We start from the raw sequence: 19,568 nt of genomic DNA, 5'->3' as shown, positions 1-19,568 counted from the left end.
TATTCTGAAGAAGCTTACAATTCACTGGATCAACTTTGTGCCACACTGATTTTTCTCCAACTGCATTTTCGATAGACCCATCATCAACTAACAGTTTGGAATTCTTCATATTCACTGAGAAGTAGCTATCAAAACAGCCCTGTATTTTCCTCAGAGGACTGCAGAGTGCTTGATATTTGGTTCATAAAACTTACATCAAATCCTGGCTTTTAAGTAAGAATATAAAAAGGACTATTCTCATTAAATAAACTAGGGAACTGTCTCACAAAATAGCTTAATTAGCTAAAGGCTTGTATATCAAGATATATGAGGATTCAAGTACTGAAGGAAACAAAGTATTCATAATAAACACCTCTAACCTGTATAAGAATACCCACTCTCCTCATAAACGCTGAGGCCATGAAGCAACCACAATCTCACTCTTTTTCTTCTCCTATTCAATATCAAAGTAAAACCACTCAAAAGCCTGAGCTATTCCCCTGAAGAATCAACCTCTGACTCCTTCACTGGGCAATCCTTCCCTCCTCATTGCTGAAAAAATGCACCAATGACCTAACTAAAGTAGGTTCGAGTGCCCCAAACCAACACCACAATTTCTTCTGCACAACCCGGTCTATCTGCTTCCAACACTCACACCTTTATATCTGTTCCCACAGATGCTTTACTAATCTGTTCAAGTCTATTTCAAATGCTATCTTCCACATACAGTGTCCACACCACACCCCTCTCACACCGAGGCCTAACAGTTCACATGCACTTATTCAGTACTTGTTTGAGAGCACTTTGTCTCACTGCCTTATTCTCCACCTATTTAATAGTACCAAAGCATTGTCTATAGATTACCTCTTATAAATAGTAGGTAAAACTTGAGTTTTCACCCCAAGAGAAGACACTTTTCTTTAGCACCAAAAGATATCTACCAATTTTAGAATCTCCTACAGGGTAGTGTGGTTCTTAGTCCTAGCTACATATCAGAATCACCTGGAAAGCTTTTCTTTAAAAATATTCCTGCTATCCCCCCATCTCAAATTAAATCAGAATCTCTGGAAAGGCCATGTTAGGTGATTCTTATTTATTTTCAGCATTGTGAATCACTTGAGAGTGAAAAAATTATACCAGAGTTAAGAAATCTGTATTTTCATTTCACTGCTAAAACAAGTTATTTCCTATTTTACTCTTATCTAATTAATTTCAACATCTCCCACCCCACCCCATTTTAGGCCTGACTTGCCAAACTACTAAAACAGCTTCCCAACTTGTCTCATTACCTCAACACTGTCCTCTCTCTAAACTTTTCCGATTTCAGCCATCCTACAAGCAGCTGTTAGAATTAACATTAAATGGTTTTCATAATGTCACCACCTACCCACCCCTATCTCAAGATCCTGTACTATCTTTCTCTTCTCCACCATCTCAAAATGAAAATCAATCCATGTTACTGAAGGTATGAGTAAACAAACACACCATACAGCATTAGAGCATTGAATGGTCAACTGGTACTTAAAAAGGCTGTATTTATCAAAGTATGACATGTATATAAATACTAATACAGAAAAACAAATACCCACACACGAGAGCATACTTTGAGCCAAAATTCCACTTCCAGAAATTTAACCAAATGAGTGAAGATATATGCATTATTTATAATTATGAAAAATTATTAGTTCTCCATCAATATACAATGGGTTAGATAAATTGTGACCCAAAACAACTCTATAAGTTATAAAAAATGGGAATATAAAGAAGTCTATAATGTTTTAGGGTTTAAAAATGGGTAAATCTGAAGGAAAACTGGAAAATCTACAAATATGTGGAAATTAAACAATGTACTCTTAAACAACCAATGGGTCAAAGACACAAGGGAAATTAGAAAATCCCTTGAGACAAATGAAACACACACACACAAAAACAAAACTTACAGCATGCAGTAAAAGCAGTGTTACAGGGTAGTTTATAGTTATAAATGCGTATATTAGAATGAAGAAATACCTCAAATTAACACTGAAATAAAAAAATTAACTAAACCTAAAGCTAGCAGAAGGAAGAAAATAATAAAACAGCAGAAATTAATGGAAAAATACAAGAAAAAAAATCAACCAAAGTGAGTTGATTACTTTTAAGATCAACAAAAACTGACAAACCCTTAAATTAACTAAGAAAAGAGAAGACTCAACTAACAATAGAAAAGTAAACTTCCAATGCATTAATTTTATGAAGCCAGTGTTACCCTGATAACCAAAGCCAGAGATACCATAAGAAAACTAGACCAAAATCCCTGATAAATATTGATGCAAAAACCTCAACGAAATACAAGCAAGCCAAATTCAACAGTACATTAAAAGAATTATACACTGTGACAACATGGGATTTATTCCTGGAATGCGAAGATGGTTCAGCATAGAAAAACCAACTGATGTAATACCATATTAACAGAATGAAGGACAGAAACCACATGATCATCTCAATTGATTCAGAAAAAATATATAAGAAGATTCAACACTTTCATGACAAAACACTCAACAAACAAGTAATGGAAAAAACTACATCAACATAATAAAAACCATGTATGAAAAGCTTACAGCTAACATCATGCTCAATGGTAAAAATCTGAAAGCTTTAACCTCTAAGACCAGGAACAACACAAGGATGCCCACTCTCACCACTTCTATTCAACATAGTATCAGACATTTCAGACAGAGCAACTAGGCAAGAAAAATAAATAAAAGGCATCCAAGTAGAAAGGAAAAGTAAAATAATCTTGGTTCACAGATGACATGGCCTTATATGTAGAAAACTTTCAAAAATTCTAAAGTGAAAAGCTGTTAGAATAAACAAAGCCAATAAAGCCGCAGGATAAAAAATCAACACACAAAAATTGTGTTACTATGTATTAACAACGAACAATCAGAAAAGGAAATTAAGAAAACAATTCCATTTACAATAGCATCTAAAAGAATAAAATGCTTAGAAATTAATGTAACAAAAGAGATGAGAGACTTAACACACTGAAAATTACAAAATACTGCTGAAAAAAATTAAATATACAAATGAATGGAAAGATGTCCCATATTCATGGATTGAAAGACTTAATATTCTTAAGATGTCATTATTACCCAAAGCAATCTACAGATTCAACAGAATACCTAGCAAAATCCCAAAGACATTTTTGCAGAAATTTTAAAGCAATCATGCTAAAAATCATGGAATCTTCAAAGGACCCCAAATATCAAAACAATACTGAAAAAAGAAAAAAAATGGAAAACTCACATTTCCTAATTTCAAAACATACTACAAAGCTACAATAATCAAAACAGTGTGGTATTGCCATAAGGACATAGATATAGACTGCTGGAACAAAATGGAGTCCAGAAATAAACTCTTAGGTATACAGTCAAATGAGTTTTGACAAGGGTGTCAAGACAACTCAATGGGGAAAGGACAGCCTCTTCAATAAATGGAGCTGGGAAAACTAGATATCCACATGCAAAATAATGAAGTTGGGCCCTTATCTTAAACCATATACAAAAATAAACCCAAAATAGACTACAGCCCTAAACATAAGGCCAAAAACTATAAAACTCATAGAAGAAAATATAGGGGAAAAGTTTCATGACATGACATTGGATATGGCAATAATTTCTTGGATACAGTATCAAAAAATCAGGTAACAAAAGCAAAAACAGACAAAAGGAACTACATCAAAACTTTAAGACTTTTGTTCATCAAAGGACACAATCAACAGTGAAGTAACCTCGAAAATGGAAAAAAATATATTTGCAAACCAATATCTGATAAGGGGCTAGTTAGAGAATATACAAAGACTCCTACAAATAAACTAGAAAAAAATCATACAGCCTGATTTAAAAATGGGCAAAGGACTTGAACAGACCTTTTTTCAAAAGATATATATATAAATGGACAACAAACAAATGAAAAGCTCAACATCTCTAATTATCAGAAAAATACAAATCAAAACCACAATAAGATAACATCTTACACCCACTAGGATGGCTACTATCAAAAAAAGAAAAAGAAAACCTGTATTAACAAGTATTAGGGGAGAGGTTGGAACCCTTGGGTACTTTGGTGGGATTGTAAAGCATGGTGAGACTGTGTAACCACTATGAAAAATAGTACCATGGTTCCTCAAAAATTTTTAAATAGAATAACCCAGCAATCCCACTTGTGAATATATACCCAAAAGAACTGAAAACAGGTCAAAGAGCTATGTTCATAGCAGCACTATACACAACAGCCAAGAGGTGAAACCAACCCAAATGTCCACCAAATGATGAATTAACAAAATGTGGTATAGCAAACAATGGAATACTCTGCAGCCTTAAAAAGGAAAGAAATCCTGTCACATGCTACAATATGGATGAACCTTCAAAGACATGTTAAGTGAAATAAGCCAGTCACAAAAATGACAGTGTATGATTCCATTTGTATGAAGTACCTAAAATAGTCAAATTCATAGATATAGAAAGTAGAATGATGGTTATTAGGACTGGGAGGAAGGAGCAAAGGAGAGTTGTTGTTTTAATAAATGCAGAGCTGCAATACTGCAAGATGAGAAAGTTCTAGAGATCTCTTCCACAACAATGTAAATATACTTAATACTACTGACCTGCACACTTACTGGTTAATGTGGAAAAGTTTATATGGTTTTTACCACAATAAGAAAAAAGACACCCATTTTTTAATAAGTTACACAATTATATAGCTCAACATAAGAGCAATGATCCCATTTTTGTTTTGGAAAAATAAAACAGCAGCTAACATTTTAACATCTACTACACGCCAAGCACTGATTTAGGAACTATGTGTTAATGCTGTTAATCCTCATGACAACTTTAAGAGGTAGGTACAATTATTACTATGCCATTTACAGATGAAAAAACAGGTACAGACAGATTAGTTAACATGTCAAACAAACAAACAGCTAATTAATGGTAAAACCAGGTTTTAAATGCAGGCCCTCTTAAGACAGTATCCATGCTCTTAACCTCTATGTAATACATAGATAAAAGTCAGGAAAAGAATAACCAAACAGTCAACATTCTCTTATTAAATGATCATGATGGAGTCCTCAGTTTATACACTTCTGTTTTAAACTTATGCAAAGATCATGTACTGCTTTTCATAAGGAAAAACAAAATGAGATATTTATGCTTTAAAAAAATATACTCAATGGAACAGCAAGGTCTCTTATCCCTAAAAGTAATTTTATTTCCTTTTATTTCTGTACCTCAAACTCTCCACTACAATAAATCTACTTGCTGTAACACATCCTTCCCCTGGAGAGAAAGTCTTCTCCTTCACCTTAACACACACCTTTTGATTTACCTTTTCAAATTTTGTAATTTATCGAAATCCAGTTCAGAACTCACCTCTCCCAGGAGGCCTTCTAGGACCTGTCCTTACCTACACCATTTTTCACCCATTTACTATGCTACTTTGAGAGCTGCCCTTTGGCAGTTCTGTGTCCTCCCCAGAGCCATCCACAAAATTCCTTGAAGAAGACTACTCTTCCTCCTAGCAGCATGTTGCACACTTACCTCCCAAACCTAGATTCCTCAAGGCATTCCTACGAGAAACCAGGGCTCCTTGGAGACAGGATTGATTCCAGATCAATAGGGATATTCAAGGTAAATAGGATAGGGAAATTACAAGGTAAATCTGATTTGTCTTGTGCCAGAAAGCTAGGAAGCAATCAGAGACTAATAGAGGGCCAAAGGATATAGAACCCACTTTGAATATAGTACCACTGACAGAATTTGAGACAATTTGAAACATCAAAAGGGACTGTAATCAATTTTAATATTTAATGAAGGAAAAAAGTCCAAAGGTACCTAAACTGAAAAATGAGAAAATAACAACTTGTGACCATTGGAAGTGACCAACATATTATCTGTCTTTGTAGTAGGAATAGGTGGGATATAGTTTATTCACCAGTTAATGAGGCAAAACTTTTCCTTACAGGGAAAAAAATACCAGCTATTACATGACAGAATGAGGAGTGAGTGTGGAAGTAGCGGGTGGAAATCACCACTGCAATCCCCACTGAAATAATTATCAGGCAAGGATCATCATGGATGCTAAAACCACTAGGGGAAAGACTGCTGAAAAAATGGAAATTATCATTGTGCCAGAGTATCATCCCACGGACTACACGGTAACGGCAAAATGAAAAATGTATGTTTACAGTGGTGATCTGGTAACAACCTGCTTAACCAAGTGATCAAATTTAGTTCCAATAGGACTGGGACAACCAGGCATCTGTACCTCCCAATGTGAAACAATATGAGGTACAAAGCATCACCTATGAGTTTTCTTGTCAAGTGGATCTTGACAGAATCTAATTAGGCCTTTGGACATAATTTCTGGCTTATAGAAAATAAAGGGGAAAAAAGAACAATTTAAGGAAACTATGAGAAAATAATCAGATAATCGGGAATGTGTGACATTCTACAAGACAACTGACTAGTCTCTTCAATTGTAGTTAACAAACAAGAATGTCCTGTCTTCAGGAGATGCATGTTGAATATTTACTGGGTATAGTGTCATACTGTCTGTGACTTATTCTCAAATGTTTCAACAAATACATACATGACCACATACAGCACACATAAATAAAGCAAATAGAGCAAAATCTTAACTTAGATGATGAGTATACTGCAATTAGTTCTAATATTATTATTTAAACTTGCCTTTTTGAAATTTATCAAAATAAAAAGCTAGGGAAGCTTAATAAAGGGAAAAAATAAATCCTTGTCTATAACTTTACTTGGCACTGCCTTGTCATTTATCTTTTTTAAGTACTTTCTGTCTATACAAATAACCATAAACCTCTTCAGGATAGTTAAATGTTTTTAGCTTACATATTAACTGTACACCTTTAAATTCAGATTCACAGATATGAAAATACCCCAATGAATGCTGCTAATCATAACTAATACAAAGGACCAGACAGACAAAAATCAAAATGGCTATTACTACCAAGCCCTAGCTAGAATATGTATGGAACAATATAGTTCCTGATGATGGGAGTGTAAGTAGAATCACACTGGAAAACAATCTGGCACCATCAAAATATAGCTGAACATGTACATAGCCTATGAACCAAAATGTTCTCCTGGATAACAAGAGAAACTCTTGCACACAGGCAGCAGGAGTTAAGTACGAGAATGTTTAGAGCAGCACTGTTTTTAGTAGCAAAAACCTGGAACAGCCTAAATTCCCATTAACAAAGGAATGAATAAATTATGATACATTCATTCACTGGAATATCATACAGCAATGAAAATGAATGAACTAGCACTGCATGCAATACAGATTAATCTCAGAAACATAATGTTAAACAAAGAAAGCAGTGATACAATAATTTCATTTATAAAATTTCAAAAATATCAAGTACATAATGCATTATCCAAGTAATCAAAAATATGGTAAAACGAATGATAAACAAAATTCAGGATAGGGAGTACCTCTTGTGTGAGGGACACACGGGAGCCTTCTGGTCTTACTTATTTCACTAGTAATATTCCTTTTAGTAAGTTAGGTGGTAAGTACACAGGCATTTACTATGGCATGTTTCTTTAGAGCCCACAGTTGATTTACTATTAGTTTTTAATTCTACTCAACATCTAATAAAAGTAATTTAGCAAAAAATAATAATGCTTATATATAGATCCTGTCTATCTTTAAGGTACTTAAAAGCTTGTTTAAAAATAATACTTAACTACTCATGTATAACAGCACCTGTATTTTTCTCCACATTTGTTTAGTAGTGAGCAGTGCAAAGGTATCAGTACTCAAAAAGGTCAAATCCATCACTAATACCAACTAACAAAATTAGGAATAAAATAAATACCCCACCCCCACCACAACACACAAACACACACACACAAAGCCATGCTCTGGGGGGAAAAAAAGCCATGCCATGTTTAAAACCTAATGGCACTTATATTTATCTATTTTATTGAACGATTTAAATTCATAACTTGATGGCTAAGACAGGGAAATCTTCAGAATCTGATACAAAAGTTTGCCCTTTTCCACCTTTTATCAAGGCAGCATCATTAAATATAGGCTTACAGTATGAAGTCTCTGTTGCCTCCCACTTTATGATGATAAGGAAATTGCTTTAAGTCATAATTTAATTTATAATTTATACCCTAACCACTCTTTAGAGGTCTAAACCTATGACCTAGATAATGCCACTCTAGCAGACCCCTACTAACAGGGTTTTTAGAAATACTTTGAACAGACATGGACAGCTCTGGTATATGAGGAAGAAGTCCCTACTAAAACTTTATACCTGATGATTAGTAACTGCCCACTTTCCCTCCCTCCACCCGCTGACAACCAACATTCCACTCTTTGATTCTACGAACTGGCCTATAACTTTAGATACCTCATGTAAGTAGAATCATGCCATACTTGTCTATGACTGGCTTACTTCACTTGGCATAATATCCTCAAGAGTGATCCATGTTGTGGAATACTGCAGAACTTGCGTCTTCTTTAAGGCTGAATAATATTCTATTGTGTGTATGTGCTACATTTTGTTTATCCATTCATCATTCCATGGACATTTAGGTTCTTTCTACAACTTAGCTATTGCAAGCTATTCTTCTCCTTAGCCTAACTGCAAGGACAGAGCTTATTCATAATGTGTATACAATTTGGGGGAAGTTCCACAGGGTCCCTCTCTCAGGTTCAACTATAGCTGTCAAACACACACATTGAGGAAGGCAGGCCTAGCTTACACTGTGTTGAACTGCTCTTTATTCAAAGCCAGACACAAGATTCATTACCAATCAAAGAAACCAAAATAAAAAGACCTAAGTGTTGAGCAGGTGCACTGCCTGCCCAAGTGTGAAAAAGCAAATGCTTGACATTAAAACTATGGGGCCAGGAGAGGTTCAGGATTGAGCAGAGACTAATAATTATACTAGTATTTCATTACATTAAAACTTTAATTCAGAGAAAATCATAATGGTTCTCTATACAGTACTCCTGCCTATGTTACATCTAATAAACAGGTTTGTTATTAACACCAAAGACAATTCTATATTAATTCAGAAGTTACCTACCACACTACTGCTTCTCCCTCCTAACACCTAAACCTGGATACATGCTTAGGTATGTGCTTATGTCTGTCACTCCCACCAAATACACAACTAAACTAAAAACTTTGCAAATATGCCAAACCTGAAAAAGACATACCAAAAAGATAAAAGTGACCAAAAGTTGTCACAGATTACATGACCAGTGTAAGATCACACCTACTTCCAACAGTCCTTCCATTCTCTTAAAAAAATTAACTCAGTAAAGACTTGTGCAACTTTTGATTACAAACCAACCAAATGATGCTTGCTTTCTACAGTTTCTACTGGAATACAAGATCTATTCATGACAAAATCCCAACACAGGTATTTATAATACAAGCATGTCAATAAAAGGTGCTCTCCACTGACCACCAGAAGGTCCTCACACCACCAATGATCCAGTGACTGCACTGTGAGAACTACTCTCAGCTTGAATGGCTCAGTCCTGGGGGCTATATGCACAGTACCCTACACAGTGTCCTGTACCAGTCCCACCATTTTTCCATGTCCCTGAGTAAATCAAAATGATTTAAATTTTACATGAATACTTACTAAAGAGTATGTAAACAGCAGCTAAAAAATTGAAAGGAACTAAATTCAACCATAGGTAAGTAAATAAAGGACAGTATATCTATACTATAGTAAACTATTCAGCCAATACAAAGGATAACATAAATATAGCTCTAACAGACACCCTCAGTATATTGGTTAAGATATAGGGTGGGCAAATTTCCTAAGATTATGTATACTGTGGTGCCATTTTTGTAAAAACATATGCAAGTACATGCACATAAATGTATATAATACATAAATATGTAAGATTACACATCAAAAATTTCACAGATATCATCAGTGGGTAACTTTGCACCCATACTTTCTAATTTTTCTACAAAAAAACATACTAGTGAAGTTATTTTTATTTAAACAAAAAAATCACAACCTCTCTATACCTTCATCCTATACTTCTGTTTATAAGAAGCTATGACAGTTGTACCCAATCACCTAACTTACAGCAATATCTAGGGGCAGTGTGAGGTAACATAAGGAATTAAAGAAAATCCCTAAGGATATCGTAATGTCTCCACTGATGATGAAAATGAGTTTCAGGAACACTCCCCACCGTCAGGAACTTTGTTACCAAAGGAGAACAGTTTTAGAAGATAGGGCTGCGCTTCAAAGATGCTATGTGTTGGAAGGGCGATTCCTTCCTCAATTTCCAACTCCAACTTACAAGATGCCCAGCCACTTACTGTCTTCCTGGAGACCCAGTTAGCTCATCACCTTACCTTGCCACTGCTTCTTTGAAAGAACCTCTTCCAAGAACTTACTCAAAAACATACGTAAACAAATGATACCTCTCTTAAAACATTTTTAAACCTTCCGTATAACTGACTATAGTAAATGGGAGGCTATATGCATTATAAAACCATGTACTGCACTTTGCATGCTCTCTCTTATTCACCTAACCCTCAACCCCATGAAGAAGGCACACCATTAATCTTCATACAAGAAGGAAATGACTTACCCAAGGACACGTGAGCAAAGATTTAAACCCAGATCCAACTACAACCCCAGGCTTCTTCCACTTACATTACACTACCTTTAAAATACTTACACCTTATCAATGGTTACAAATCACTCCCATCCTTCTTAGCTTATCCTTTAAAGACAAGATAGCATCTGTCCCCAGCTGTTCACTAAGGGCTTAAATGCTCTTTGCTTTCCTTCAAAGGTCCATCGATCTTTCCTTTCACTTAGTGAACTGAGTATCTTACTGTGTGCAAGGCACTTATGAGAAATACAAAAATGAGTAAAGCATAGCCTCCATTCTCAAAATACTCTAACTCCCAGGGACTAGGAGTAAACTACTAAACTACTATTATAACTCGTAAATGACTATTAAGTAAGAACAGACGCTTCTATAAAAAAAATGCCATCAAACATCAGGAACTGAAAAGCTCAATTTTCAAGTAAAACAGGTTTTACGCATCTAAGGGACCAAAACTTTTCTTACAATTGTGTCTTAGATAAACACATTTCTATCTTAAGCACAAAATGCAGTGTAACAATAAAAAGAGCTAACTGATTAAATTTACTAATGGGCTAAGTGTTCTGCATATAGTTAGTATTTGGTCTTCACTAAAACCCTGAAGTAAATACTATTAATGGCCCCATTTTGAAAGGATGTAACAGAAAACAGAGGTTATTAGCCCAAAGTCACACAGCTAGTAAATGATGGCACTGTGATTCACATGCGGCATCTACCTCTCTACTCTGCCTTTTAATACATTTATTTAGTGACCACCTACTGCACACAGAGCATTGTGTTGAGAAATGAGGAGAGGGCAGGGATTAAGAGAGTTTATTCCTGAAGCTCACCTTCTGACTGAAAGACAAGAAAACAAATGAGATAATTAGATTGTATAAAATGTTAATACACACGGTGATGTGACAGAGTAACTGGGAAAGGTTTACTTCTGTTAATCTCTTGAAGCTTTGTTCTCAGTTTGTTCCCAAAGTCAAGCTGGCCAGACAGCCAAGCAGCGAGGACCAGCGAGGTAAGGAGTAAAGAGAAGAGAGACCAGTCCTAGTGAAGATGATCAGAGAAGTCGCAAGGAGAAGCCCTAGTTCATCACAAATGTGGAAATTGGCTTAGGAAAACTAGTGATCTGATCAAAGTCTCAAGCTAGGCCTGAAAGAATGGCTGAGATTTCAGAAGACAAGTGACATTTTGAGTGAAGAAAAGAATATAGCCTCTGGTTAGAGCAAGAGAATAAAGCTGGATTCAGAAGAGGTGCCCTGATTATGGGGCTAGAATCCTGCAAGCAATAGTAATTCTACTTGTTAGAGGTGCTATGCTAGGAGTAAAATTATTTCTGTACAAAATGTTTTGTTTGTTTGTAGGTATTTGTTTGCAAGGTGGGGACCTATAGTAGGGAATGGAGTCAAGAGACCACAACTGACTTAGTAAGAAATTTTAAAAACTGACTATAGGAGGTGGTAATAGGAAAGAAGAGAGACAGCTGTGAAAGCCACCCGGGATATGTTTGACTACAGGTATTGATTGCAATGGTACCAGAAATCACCTGCAGAACCCAATATGAATACCTCCAATCCCACCATATTGAATAAACCCTGCATGTTTTCACAACTGTTGACATTTTTCCACAAACTCTATGAGCCAATGTTCTTTGTACTAAATAATACCATGTCAAAGAGAGTTATCATCTATGCTTGATGAACATGGTTCTGAGATAAGTAGAAAAAAATGGAGAGACCAGTCCAACCCCACATACCTAAGTCTTGACAAAATGCCTTGTGACTCGGACCACTAGCTCTGTAAGGTTCCACTACGCCTTGTTTTTCATGTTAACCTATTGTTTTAATAAGTTTTATAGCCACCATGTCCTAGGTTTAGAGACCCCTTGGTCAGATGACCAGTGGACCAAGAAACAACTTGTTTGTTCCGAAACAAGGGAATAAGGAAAATTTGGTGTCCAATAGTTGCCTTTTCTTCATTATACTACTAAATTTCCCACCCCTGGGTAAAGAGTTTATGTGCTAATGCTACATGAGATGTCTTTGCAACATATGTGTATGTATGTAATCCAGTTGGGCATGTGCTAACTGAAACCCTCCCTACTCATGCTAGGTGACCTAATAACTAATGAGTGAACCTTCTCGCTCCCCATAATGGGAGCTATGCTGATTCTTCTCAGGGCTGACTCTCTCCTGAGCAGTCTACCTTGGTCTATCAGGGTGTTTCTGTTTCTTCACTTCTCCAACTAAGCGCACTGCTTCCTTGCATACTCTTAAGTCTAGGTGTTAAATTCTTTTCATATGTGAAGACAACGACCAAGGACCCTGTTCTAGAGTCTGCTGGTAACAGTTTCATAGGATCTTTTTAAAATCTCAGTATAGAGGCGGAGCCAACATGGCGGCGTGAGTAGGACAGTGGGAATCTCCTCCCAAAAACATATATACTTTTGAAAATACAACAAACACAACTAGCCCTAAAAGAGAGACCAGAAGACGCAGGACAGTGGCCAGACTGCAGCTACACCAGTGAGAACCCAGCGACTGGTGAAAGGGGTAAGATACAAGCCCCGGCCCTGCGGGACCCGAGCGCCCCTCCCCCCAGCTCCCGGCGGGAGAACAATAGGCAGAGCGGGAGGGAGACGGAGCCCAGGACTGCCGAACACCCAGCCCCAGCCATCCGGGCCAGAGCGCAGACACAGTACATGCCCAGGGGGCCCTGGATACTGGGGGAACAGGGAGTAAGACCTCTGAGTGGGTGCTGAAGCTGATGCCCCTGTGACAAAGAAAAGCGGGGGCTTTTTGAAAGTCTTAAAGGGACAGGGACTTAACAGCTTGACGGAAACAACCCAGGTCACAGTACAGCAGCTGGAAATTACAGGGAAAACCGGGTGCACTAACCCCCTGGGCAACAGCTCTGAGACCCCTCACGGAGGCAAACAGTCAAGCAGCCCCCCCATCCATCACCCCATCGGGCGCTGCGAAAGCAGAGAAGCAGCCTGAGACAAATTCCGCCCACAGAAAGGGAAATTTCTCCCTCCCGGCCAGGCAAGACACAAAGACCCACTCTACACGCAATTACCCAACACAAGCCACTAGGGGTCGCAGTTGCCCCAGTAAAGAAAGGCCAGTAGTAAGTGAAAATTTTGGCCCTCCCAGCTGACAGTCAATAGCACCTGTCAACATGAAAAGGCAAAAAAATATGATCCAGACAAGACTAATCCAGACAGCTTCGGCATCTGCTACATCTTCCCCTGAGAAGGAATCTGGGGAGATAGATTTAGCCAGTCTACCTGAAAAAGAATTCAAAACAAAAGTCATAACCATGCTGATGGACTTGCAGAGAAATATGCAAGAACTAAGGAAGGAGAATTCAGAAATAAAACAAGCTCTGGAAGGACTTCAAAACAGAATGGACGAGATGCAAGAGACCATTAATGGACTAGAAAACAGAGAACAGGAATGCAGAGAAGCTGATGCAGAGAGAGATAAAAGGATCTCCAGGAATGAAAGAATTTTAAGAGAGCTGAGTGATCAATATAAAAGGAATAATATAAGAATCATAGGCATTCCAGAAGAAGTAGAGAGAGAAAAGGGGATAGAAAATGTCTTTGAAGAAATAATTGCTGAAAATTTCCCCAAACTAGGGGAAGAAATGGCCTCTCAGACCACAGAGGTACACAGAACTCCCATGACAAGGGATCCAAGGAGGGCAACACCAAGACACATAATAATTAAAATGGCAAAGATCAAAGACAAGGACAAAGTATTACAAGCAGCCAGAGAGAAAAAAAAGGTTACCTACAAAGGAAAACCCATCAGGCTATCATCAGACTTCTCAACAGAAACCCTACAGGCCAGAAGAGAATGGCATGATATACTTAATGCAATGAAACAGAAGGGCCTCGAACCAAGACTACTGTATCCAGCACGAATATCATTTAAATATGAAGGAGGGATTAAACAATTCCCAGACAAGCAAAAGTTGAGGGAATTTGCCTCCCACAAACCACCTCTACAGGGCATCCTACAGGGACTGCTCTAGATGGGAGCACTCCTAAAAAGAGCACACAACAAAACACCCAACATATGAAGAAGGGAGGAGGAGGAATAAGAAGGGAGAGAAATAAAGAATCATCAGACTGTGTTTATAATAGCTCAACAAGCGAGTTAAGTTAGACAGTAAGATAGTAAAGAAGCTAACCCTAAACCTTTGGTAACCACAAACTTAAAGCCTGAAATGGCAATAAATTCATACCTTTCAATAATCACCCTAAATGTAAATGGACTGAATGCACCAATCAAAAGACACAGAGTAATAGAATGGATAAAAAAGCAAGATCCATCCATATGCTGCTTACAAGAGACTCACCTCAAACCCAAAGACGCGCACAGACTTAAAGTCAAGTATACACAATGGAATACTACTCAGCCATAAGAAAAGGGCAAATCCAACCATTTGCAGCAACATGGATGGAGCTGGAGGGTATTGTGCTCAGTGAAACAAGCCAAGCAGAGAAAGAGAAATACCAAATGATTTCACTCATCTGTGGAATATAAGAACAAAGGAAAAACTGAAGGAACAAAACAGCAGCAGAATCACAGAACTCAAGAATGGACTAACAGGTACCAAAGGGAAAGGGACTGGGGAGGATGGGTGGGTAGGGAGGGATAAGGGGGGGAGAAGTAGGGGGGTATTAAGATTAGCATCCATAGCAGGGTGGGAGAAAGGGGAGGGCTGTACAACACAGAGAAGACAAGTAGTGATTCTACAACAGGTTGCTACGCTGATGGACAGTGACTGTAAAGGAGTATATAGGGGGGACCTGGTATAGGGGAGAGCCTAGTAAACAAAGTATTCGTCATGTAAGTGTAGATTAATGATTAAAAAAAAAAAATGCAGTTCCTATGTGGTGACCTCTAATGAGTTCTACACAATGATATAAAGGACATATAAAAGTGTAGGCAAAGGGTCTGTTTGTGTTTATACAGAGGATCAAAGCCTAATTGGGCTACCCCGAAAATGAACTAAGATACGATATGAAAAAGAACTTCCAACATCAGCACTCTCGGGAAGACTCATGCCAGAAGATGATCATCAAAAAACCCCAACAAAGATCCACGCGCTGCTACAGCTGTAGATGCACTCATCCCACCAGTTCCTGGACTTGCCATGGGACTGAAGGAGATATCTAAGCTGGCCTGTGCATACAGTAAAACAACAAATTTGACTGGATCTATACTGTTGGAACTCAACCAAGAATTAGGAGAAGTGCAAATTGTAGCGCTCCAAAATCTTACAACTACAGACTATTTACTGTTAAAAGAACATATGGGATGTGAACAGTGCCCAGGAATGGGTTGTTTTAATTTGTCTGATTTTTCTCAAACTATTCAAATTCAGTTAGATAATAACCATCATATCATTGATAAGTTTTCACAAATGCCTAGGGTGCCTAACTGGTTTTCTTGGTTTCACTGGAGATGGCTGGTAATTACAGGTATGCTTTGGTTATGTAACTATACTCCTATTATGTTAATGTGTGTGCGCAATTTAAGTAGTAGCTTAAAATCTATACATGCTGAAGTTACTCTACAAGAAGATATGTCAAAGAAATAATCAATCTTCCCATGTTTTCTTCCGCCTGCTACTTCTATAGCTTTTCTTCTTCCTTCCTAATTACAACGAATTCTTAAATAAAATTCGTGCCTCATATCAAATTTACCGTGTATCATAACTCCTCCAAGTGGTAAAGATACCTCAAGACAAATGCTGGGCATAGAAGCCGCGGGGCATAAATATGCAAAGAAATAAAAAGCTAACCATTTCAAACAATAAGGCTTCTCTCTCACTTACCAACTTAACATATCCCTGTATGGCCCTGGAAGATGACTGGTTAGCCAGAGACGGGTGAGATTCCTCAAGGGAGGAACAACCTAAGACAGGCACAGTCGCAGGGGGGTCATCAGGTGAGAAATTGGGGATCAACAGAGGTGAGGCTTAGAACCTCACCCTCCCTGTTCTGAGAGAAATCTTCTGCATATGTGGATGTTTTATTGCCCTTGTCTAGCTTGGATTAACACATAGTCTACAGGCACACACCTGATCATCTACATTTGCTCTCTTACAACACTAAACTATGTTTTCTACCTTTATGTTGTATCTACCTACCACTTCAGCATTTTATTAAAAATAATAAAGAGAGAAATGTGGTATCCACATATAAATCAAGTATAAAAATCAAATGTGTATTCATATTTGAACTGACTGTTTATAGTTCATAATGCATGAGCAAAACCAAAAGTTTCTGTGATGACTGCCCTTGTACTGTTCACCATGTAACTTATTCACTATGTAAGAACTTGTTCACCATGTAGGAACTTGTTTGTTATGCTTTAGAAGATTGGAGACTGTTGAGAATTAGGCTTGGGGTGGATTAATTATTGTGCATTGAGCATTGACTCCCCTATACAGAATTTTATTGTTGTTAACAACCATTTGATCAATAAATATGAGAGATGCCCTAACAACAACAACAACCAAAAAAAAGTACACACTTCCAATTGTAAAATAAATAAGTAACCGGGATGTAATGTATAGCATAAGGAATATAGTCAAAATATTGTAACAACTTGGTATGGTGATAGCTGGTACCTAGAATTATCATGTATATAAATGTTGAATCACTGTGTTGTACACCTGAAACTAATGTAATGTAATACTGTGTGTCAACTACCCGTCAATAAAAAAAATATATACATTTAAAAAAAAAAAAAAAATCTCAGTATATAAGCATCTATACATATTGATTCATCTAGCATTACAAAACGCCACTTAATTTTAAATGCAACATAAACTGTATTTTTTCTACTCAGATGGCACACAATTTCCAAAAAGAAGTTACTGTTTTTTTAAGTCCAGGTCTCACAAAGGCCTCACCAAATTAGAATTTGAAAATAAATTTAAAGATACAAAAGGACTCACACCAGGTTTAAAATGTTGAGTAGTCCTATTTTTAGAAGGAGCAACACTTCTCCATGTGCAACTTTTTCCAAATGATACTAACAAGGTCAAGGTTCATATCCTATGTAAAAACAAGACCTATGCAACACAGCTAGATCTCTAACAGTGGTTATCTATGAGTGTGGAGACTTAACGATTTTATTTACATGTTTATTTTCCATACATCTTTATGTTTACATTTAAAATATTTACATTACTTGTATTTATTGCTCTTATAAATTTGTTTCATCCTATTCATTTATATTTTTATATAGGACAGTGTTAAATTGTCCTAGCAGCCTTTTTTTTTAAGCCTTAACGTTTTACCAGCATTTCACATTCGTTAGATAATTTGGTTGTTCTCAGAACAATCCTGTAAAATATGTAAGCAAAAGTATCATCTTCCCCTCTGTACAGTGGTGGGACTAGAGCTCAAAAAGGTTAGGTAACTTGACTAGTTCAAGATGGCACAGTAACTGGCACGGGCAGGGCCCTGGTCAGGTCTTCAGATTCTTTGTTCATGCGCCATGCCCCACAAGACACTACCAATTTAAAACTTGAATATTCATGTGTCTCTCTTCAACGAACCTGGACTGTAACTAGGAGCCATACCACTACAGCCCTGCCAATATTCTGAGTACTGAAATGCCGCCAGAACACTAATATTCTTCAGTAAACATAAACACGAGCCCACGTTTCAGTCAGAAGCCCATTCAATGATGGGTTTGCTCCACTGCACAAAACTTATTAAAACACACTACAGCCTTAAAGCATAACCCTTAATGGAACTGTCTTTTTCACTCAGTGGGAATTCAGTAAATGAGAGCGGTGACTCATACCGGTAACTTACGGTTTTCTAAATTAACAATTTTGGATGCCGAAGGAAAAGAATTACAGACCCTTCTCCATCCCCACCCCCAAAGTTCCTTAAGTGTCAAAGCGCGGTAGTAAAACACAGGGACAGAAGTGCGGCTGGAGCTAGCATTCCTCCTCTCTGCCTCCCACCTTCCCCAGGCAACCCACTCCTCGAGGCCCAGCGGGTCTCTTCCCACCCCCCAGTCCTGTTGGGACCCAGAGTGACCACCCAGCCCCGCCTCCCACCCCCACGGAGACCGAGACCTGAGCCCTGGCGGGAGTGCGACTGTGAACTCGCAGGACAGGGACTGCCCCTTTCCTCGGAGTCCCCACCTGTCCCGGCGGCCCGCACACCTGGCGCCCCCACCAGGCAGAGGATACTGGGCGCGAACCAGCCCCTACCAGGGGCGCCCCCAGGCGGTGGGACGACGCGGGGCAAACCTGCTTCCGCCCCTAGCCCACATGGCGGCGGCGGACCGCACCCGCGTCCGGAGGGGCCGAGGATCCCCGAAGGCCGGAGGGGTGGCGGCGCTGCGGCTGGGGGAGGAGGAAGCGCCGCCCGCGCGCCCGCAGCGGGGAGAGCCGGAGCGCGCCCCGACCCGCCGGGAGGGCAGGCGGAGAGGAGGGGGCCCGCCCGCTGGGCCGCGCCGTGGGGGAGCGGTGTCTACCTGCGAGCAGAAGTACGAGCCCTGGATGCCCAGCTTGATGCAGGTGGGACACTGGAGCTTGGCCTCGCTGCTGCAGCCGTCCGTCTCGCACACCCGCGTCTCCACCGCCGCCATGCTGCCTGGGAGCCGGGACGCCTTACCGAGGAGGAGGAGGAGGGAAGGAGGAACGGTTGGGTGGAGGGAGGGCAGAGAGGGGAGGGAGGCCGAGCCAGGGGAGGAGCTCCGGCGCCGGGCCTGAGCGCAGTAGGAGGAGGAGCGCAGGGCAGGCCTGGCCGCGCTGCGCGCCCCGCCCAGCGCGCGCAACTGGCGCCCCGCCCCCGCCCGCGGGCCCCGCCTCCCGGCGGCCGGCGTGCACGTGGGGCTGTCGGCGAGCCCAGCCCAGACCTCCCGCCG

The 19,568-nt window shown here is 39.1% G+C and overlaps 1 protein-coding gene across 1 annotated transcript in view; it reads right to left on the bottom strand.

Annotated features, from left to right (window-relative positions):
* METAP1 (methionyl aminopeptidase 1) overlaps nucleotides 1–19,364 on the bottom strand; it is a 69,604-nt gene extending 50,240 nt beyond the window's left edge. The window contains exon 1 of the mRNA XM_036914056.2: nucleotides 19,176–19,364. Within this exon, the coding sequence (XP_036769951.1) occupies nucleotides 19,176–19,289 (114 nt within the window). The 5' untranslated portion in view covers nucleotides 19,290–19,364. The remainder of the gene's footprint in view (nucleotides 1–19,175) is intronic.
* Nucleotides 19,365–19,568: the final 204 nt, after the last annotated feature.

The sequence above is a fragment of the Manis pentadactyla genome, chromosome 5, assembly GCF_030020395.1.
Source record: "Manis pentadactyla isolate mManPen7 chromosome 5, mManPen7.hap1, whole genome shotgun sequence".
Taxonomy (NCBI): Eukaryota; Metazoa; Chordata; class Mammalia; order Pholidota; family Manidae; genus Manis; species Manis pentadactyla.
The sequence above is the reverse complement of the archived record's forward strand: the minus strand, read 5'-3'. Positions and strand labels throughout refer to the sequence as shown.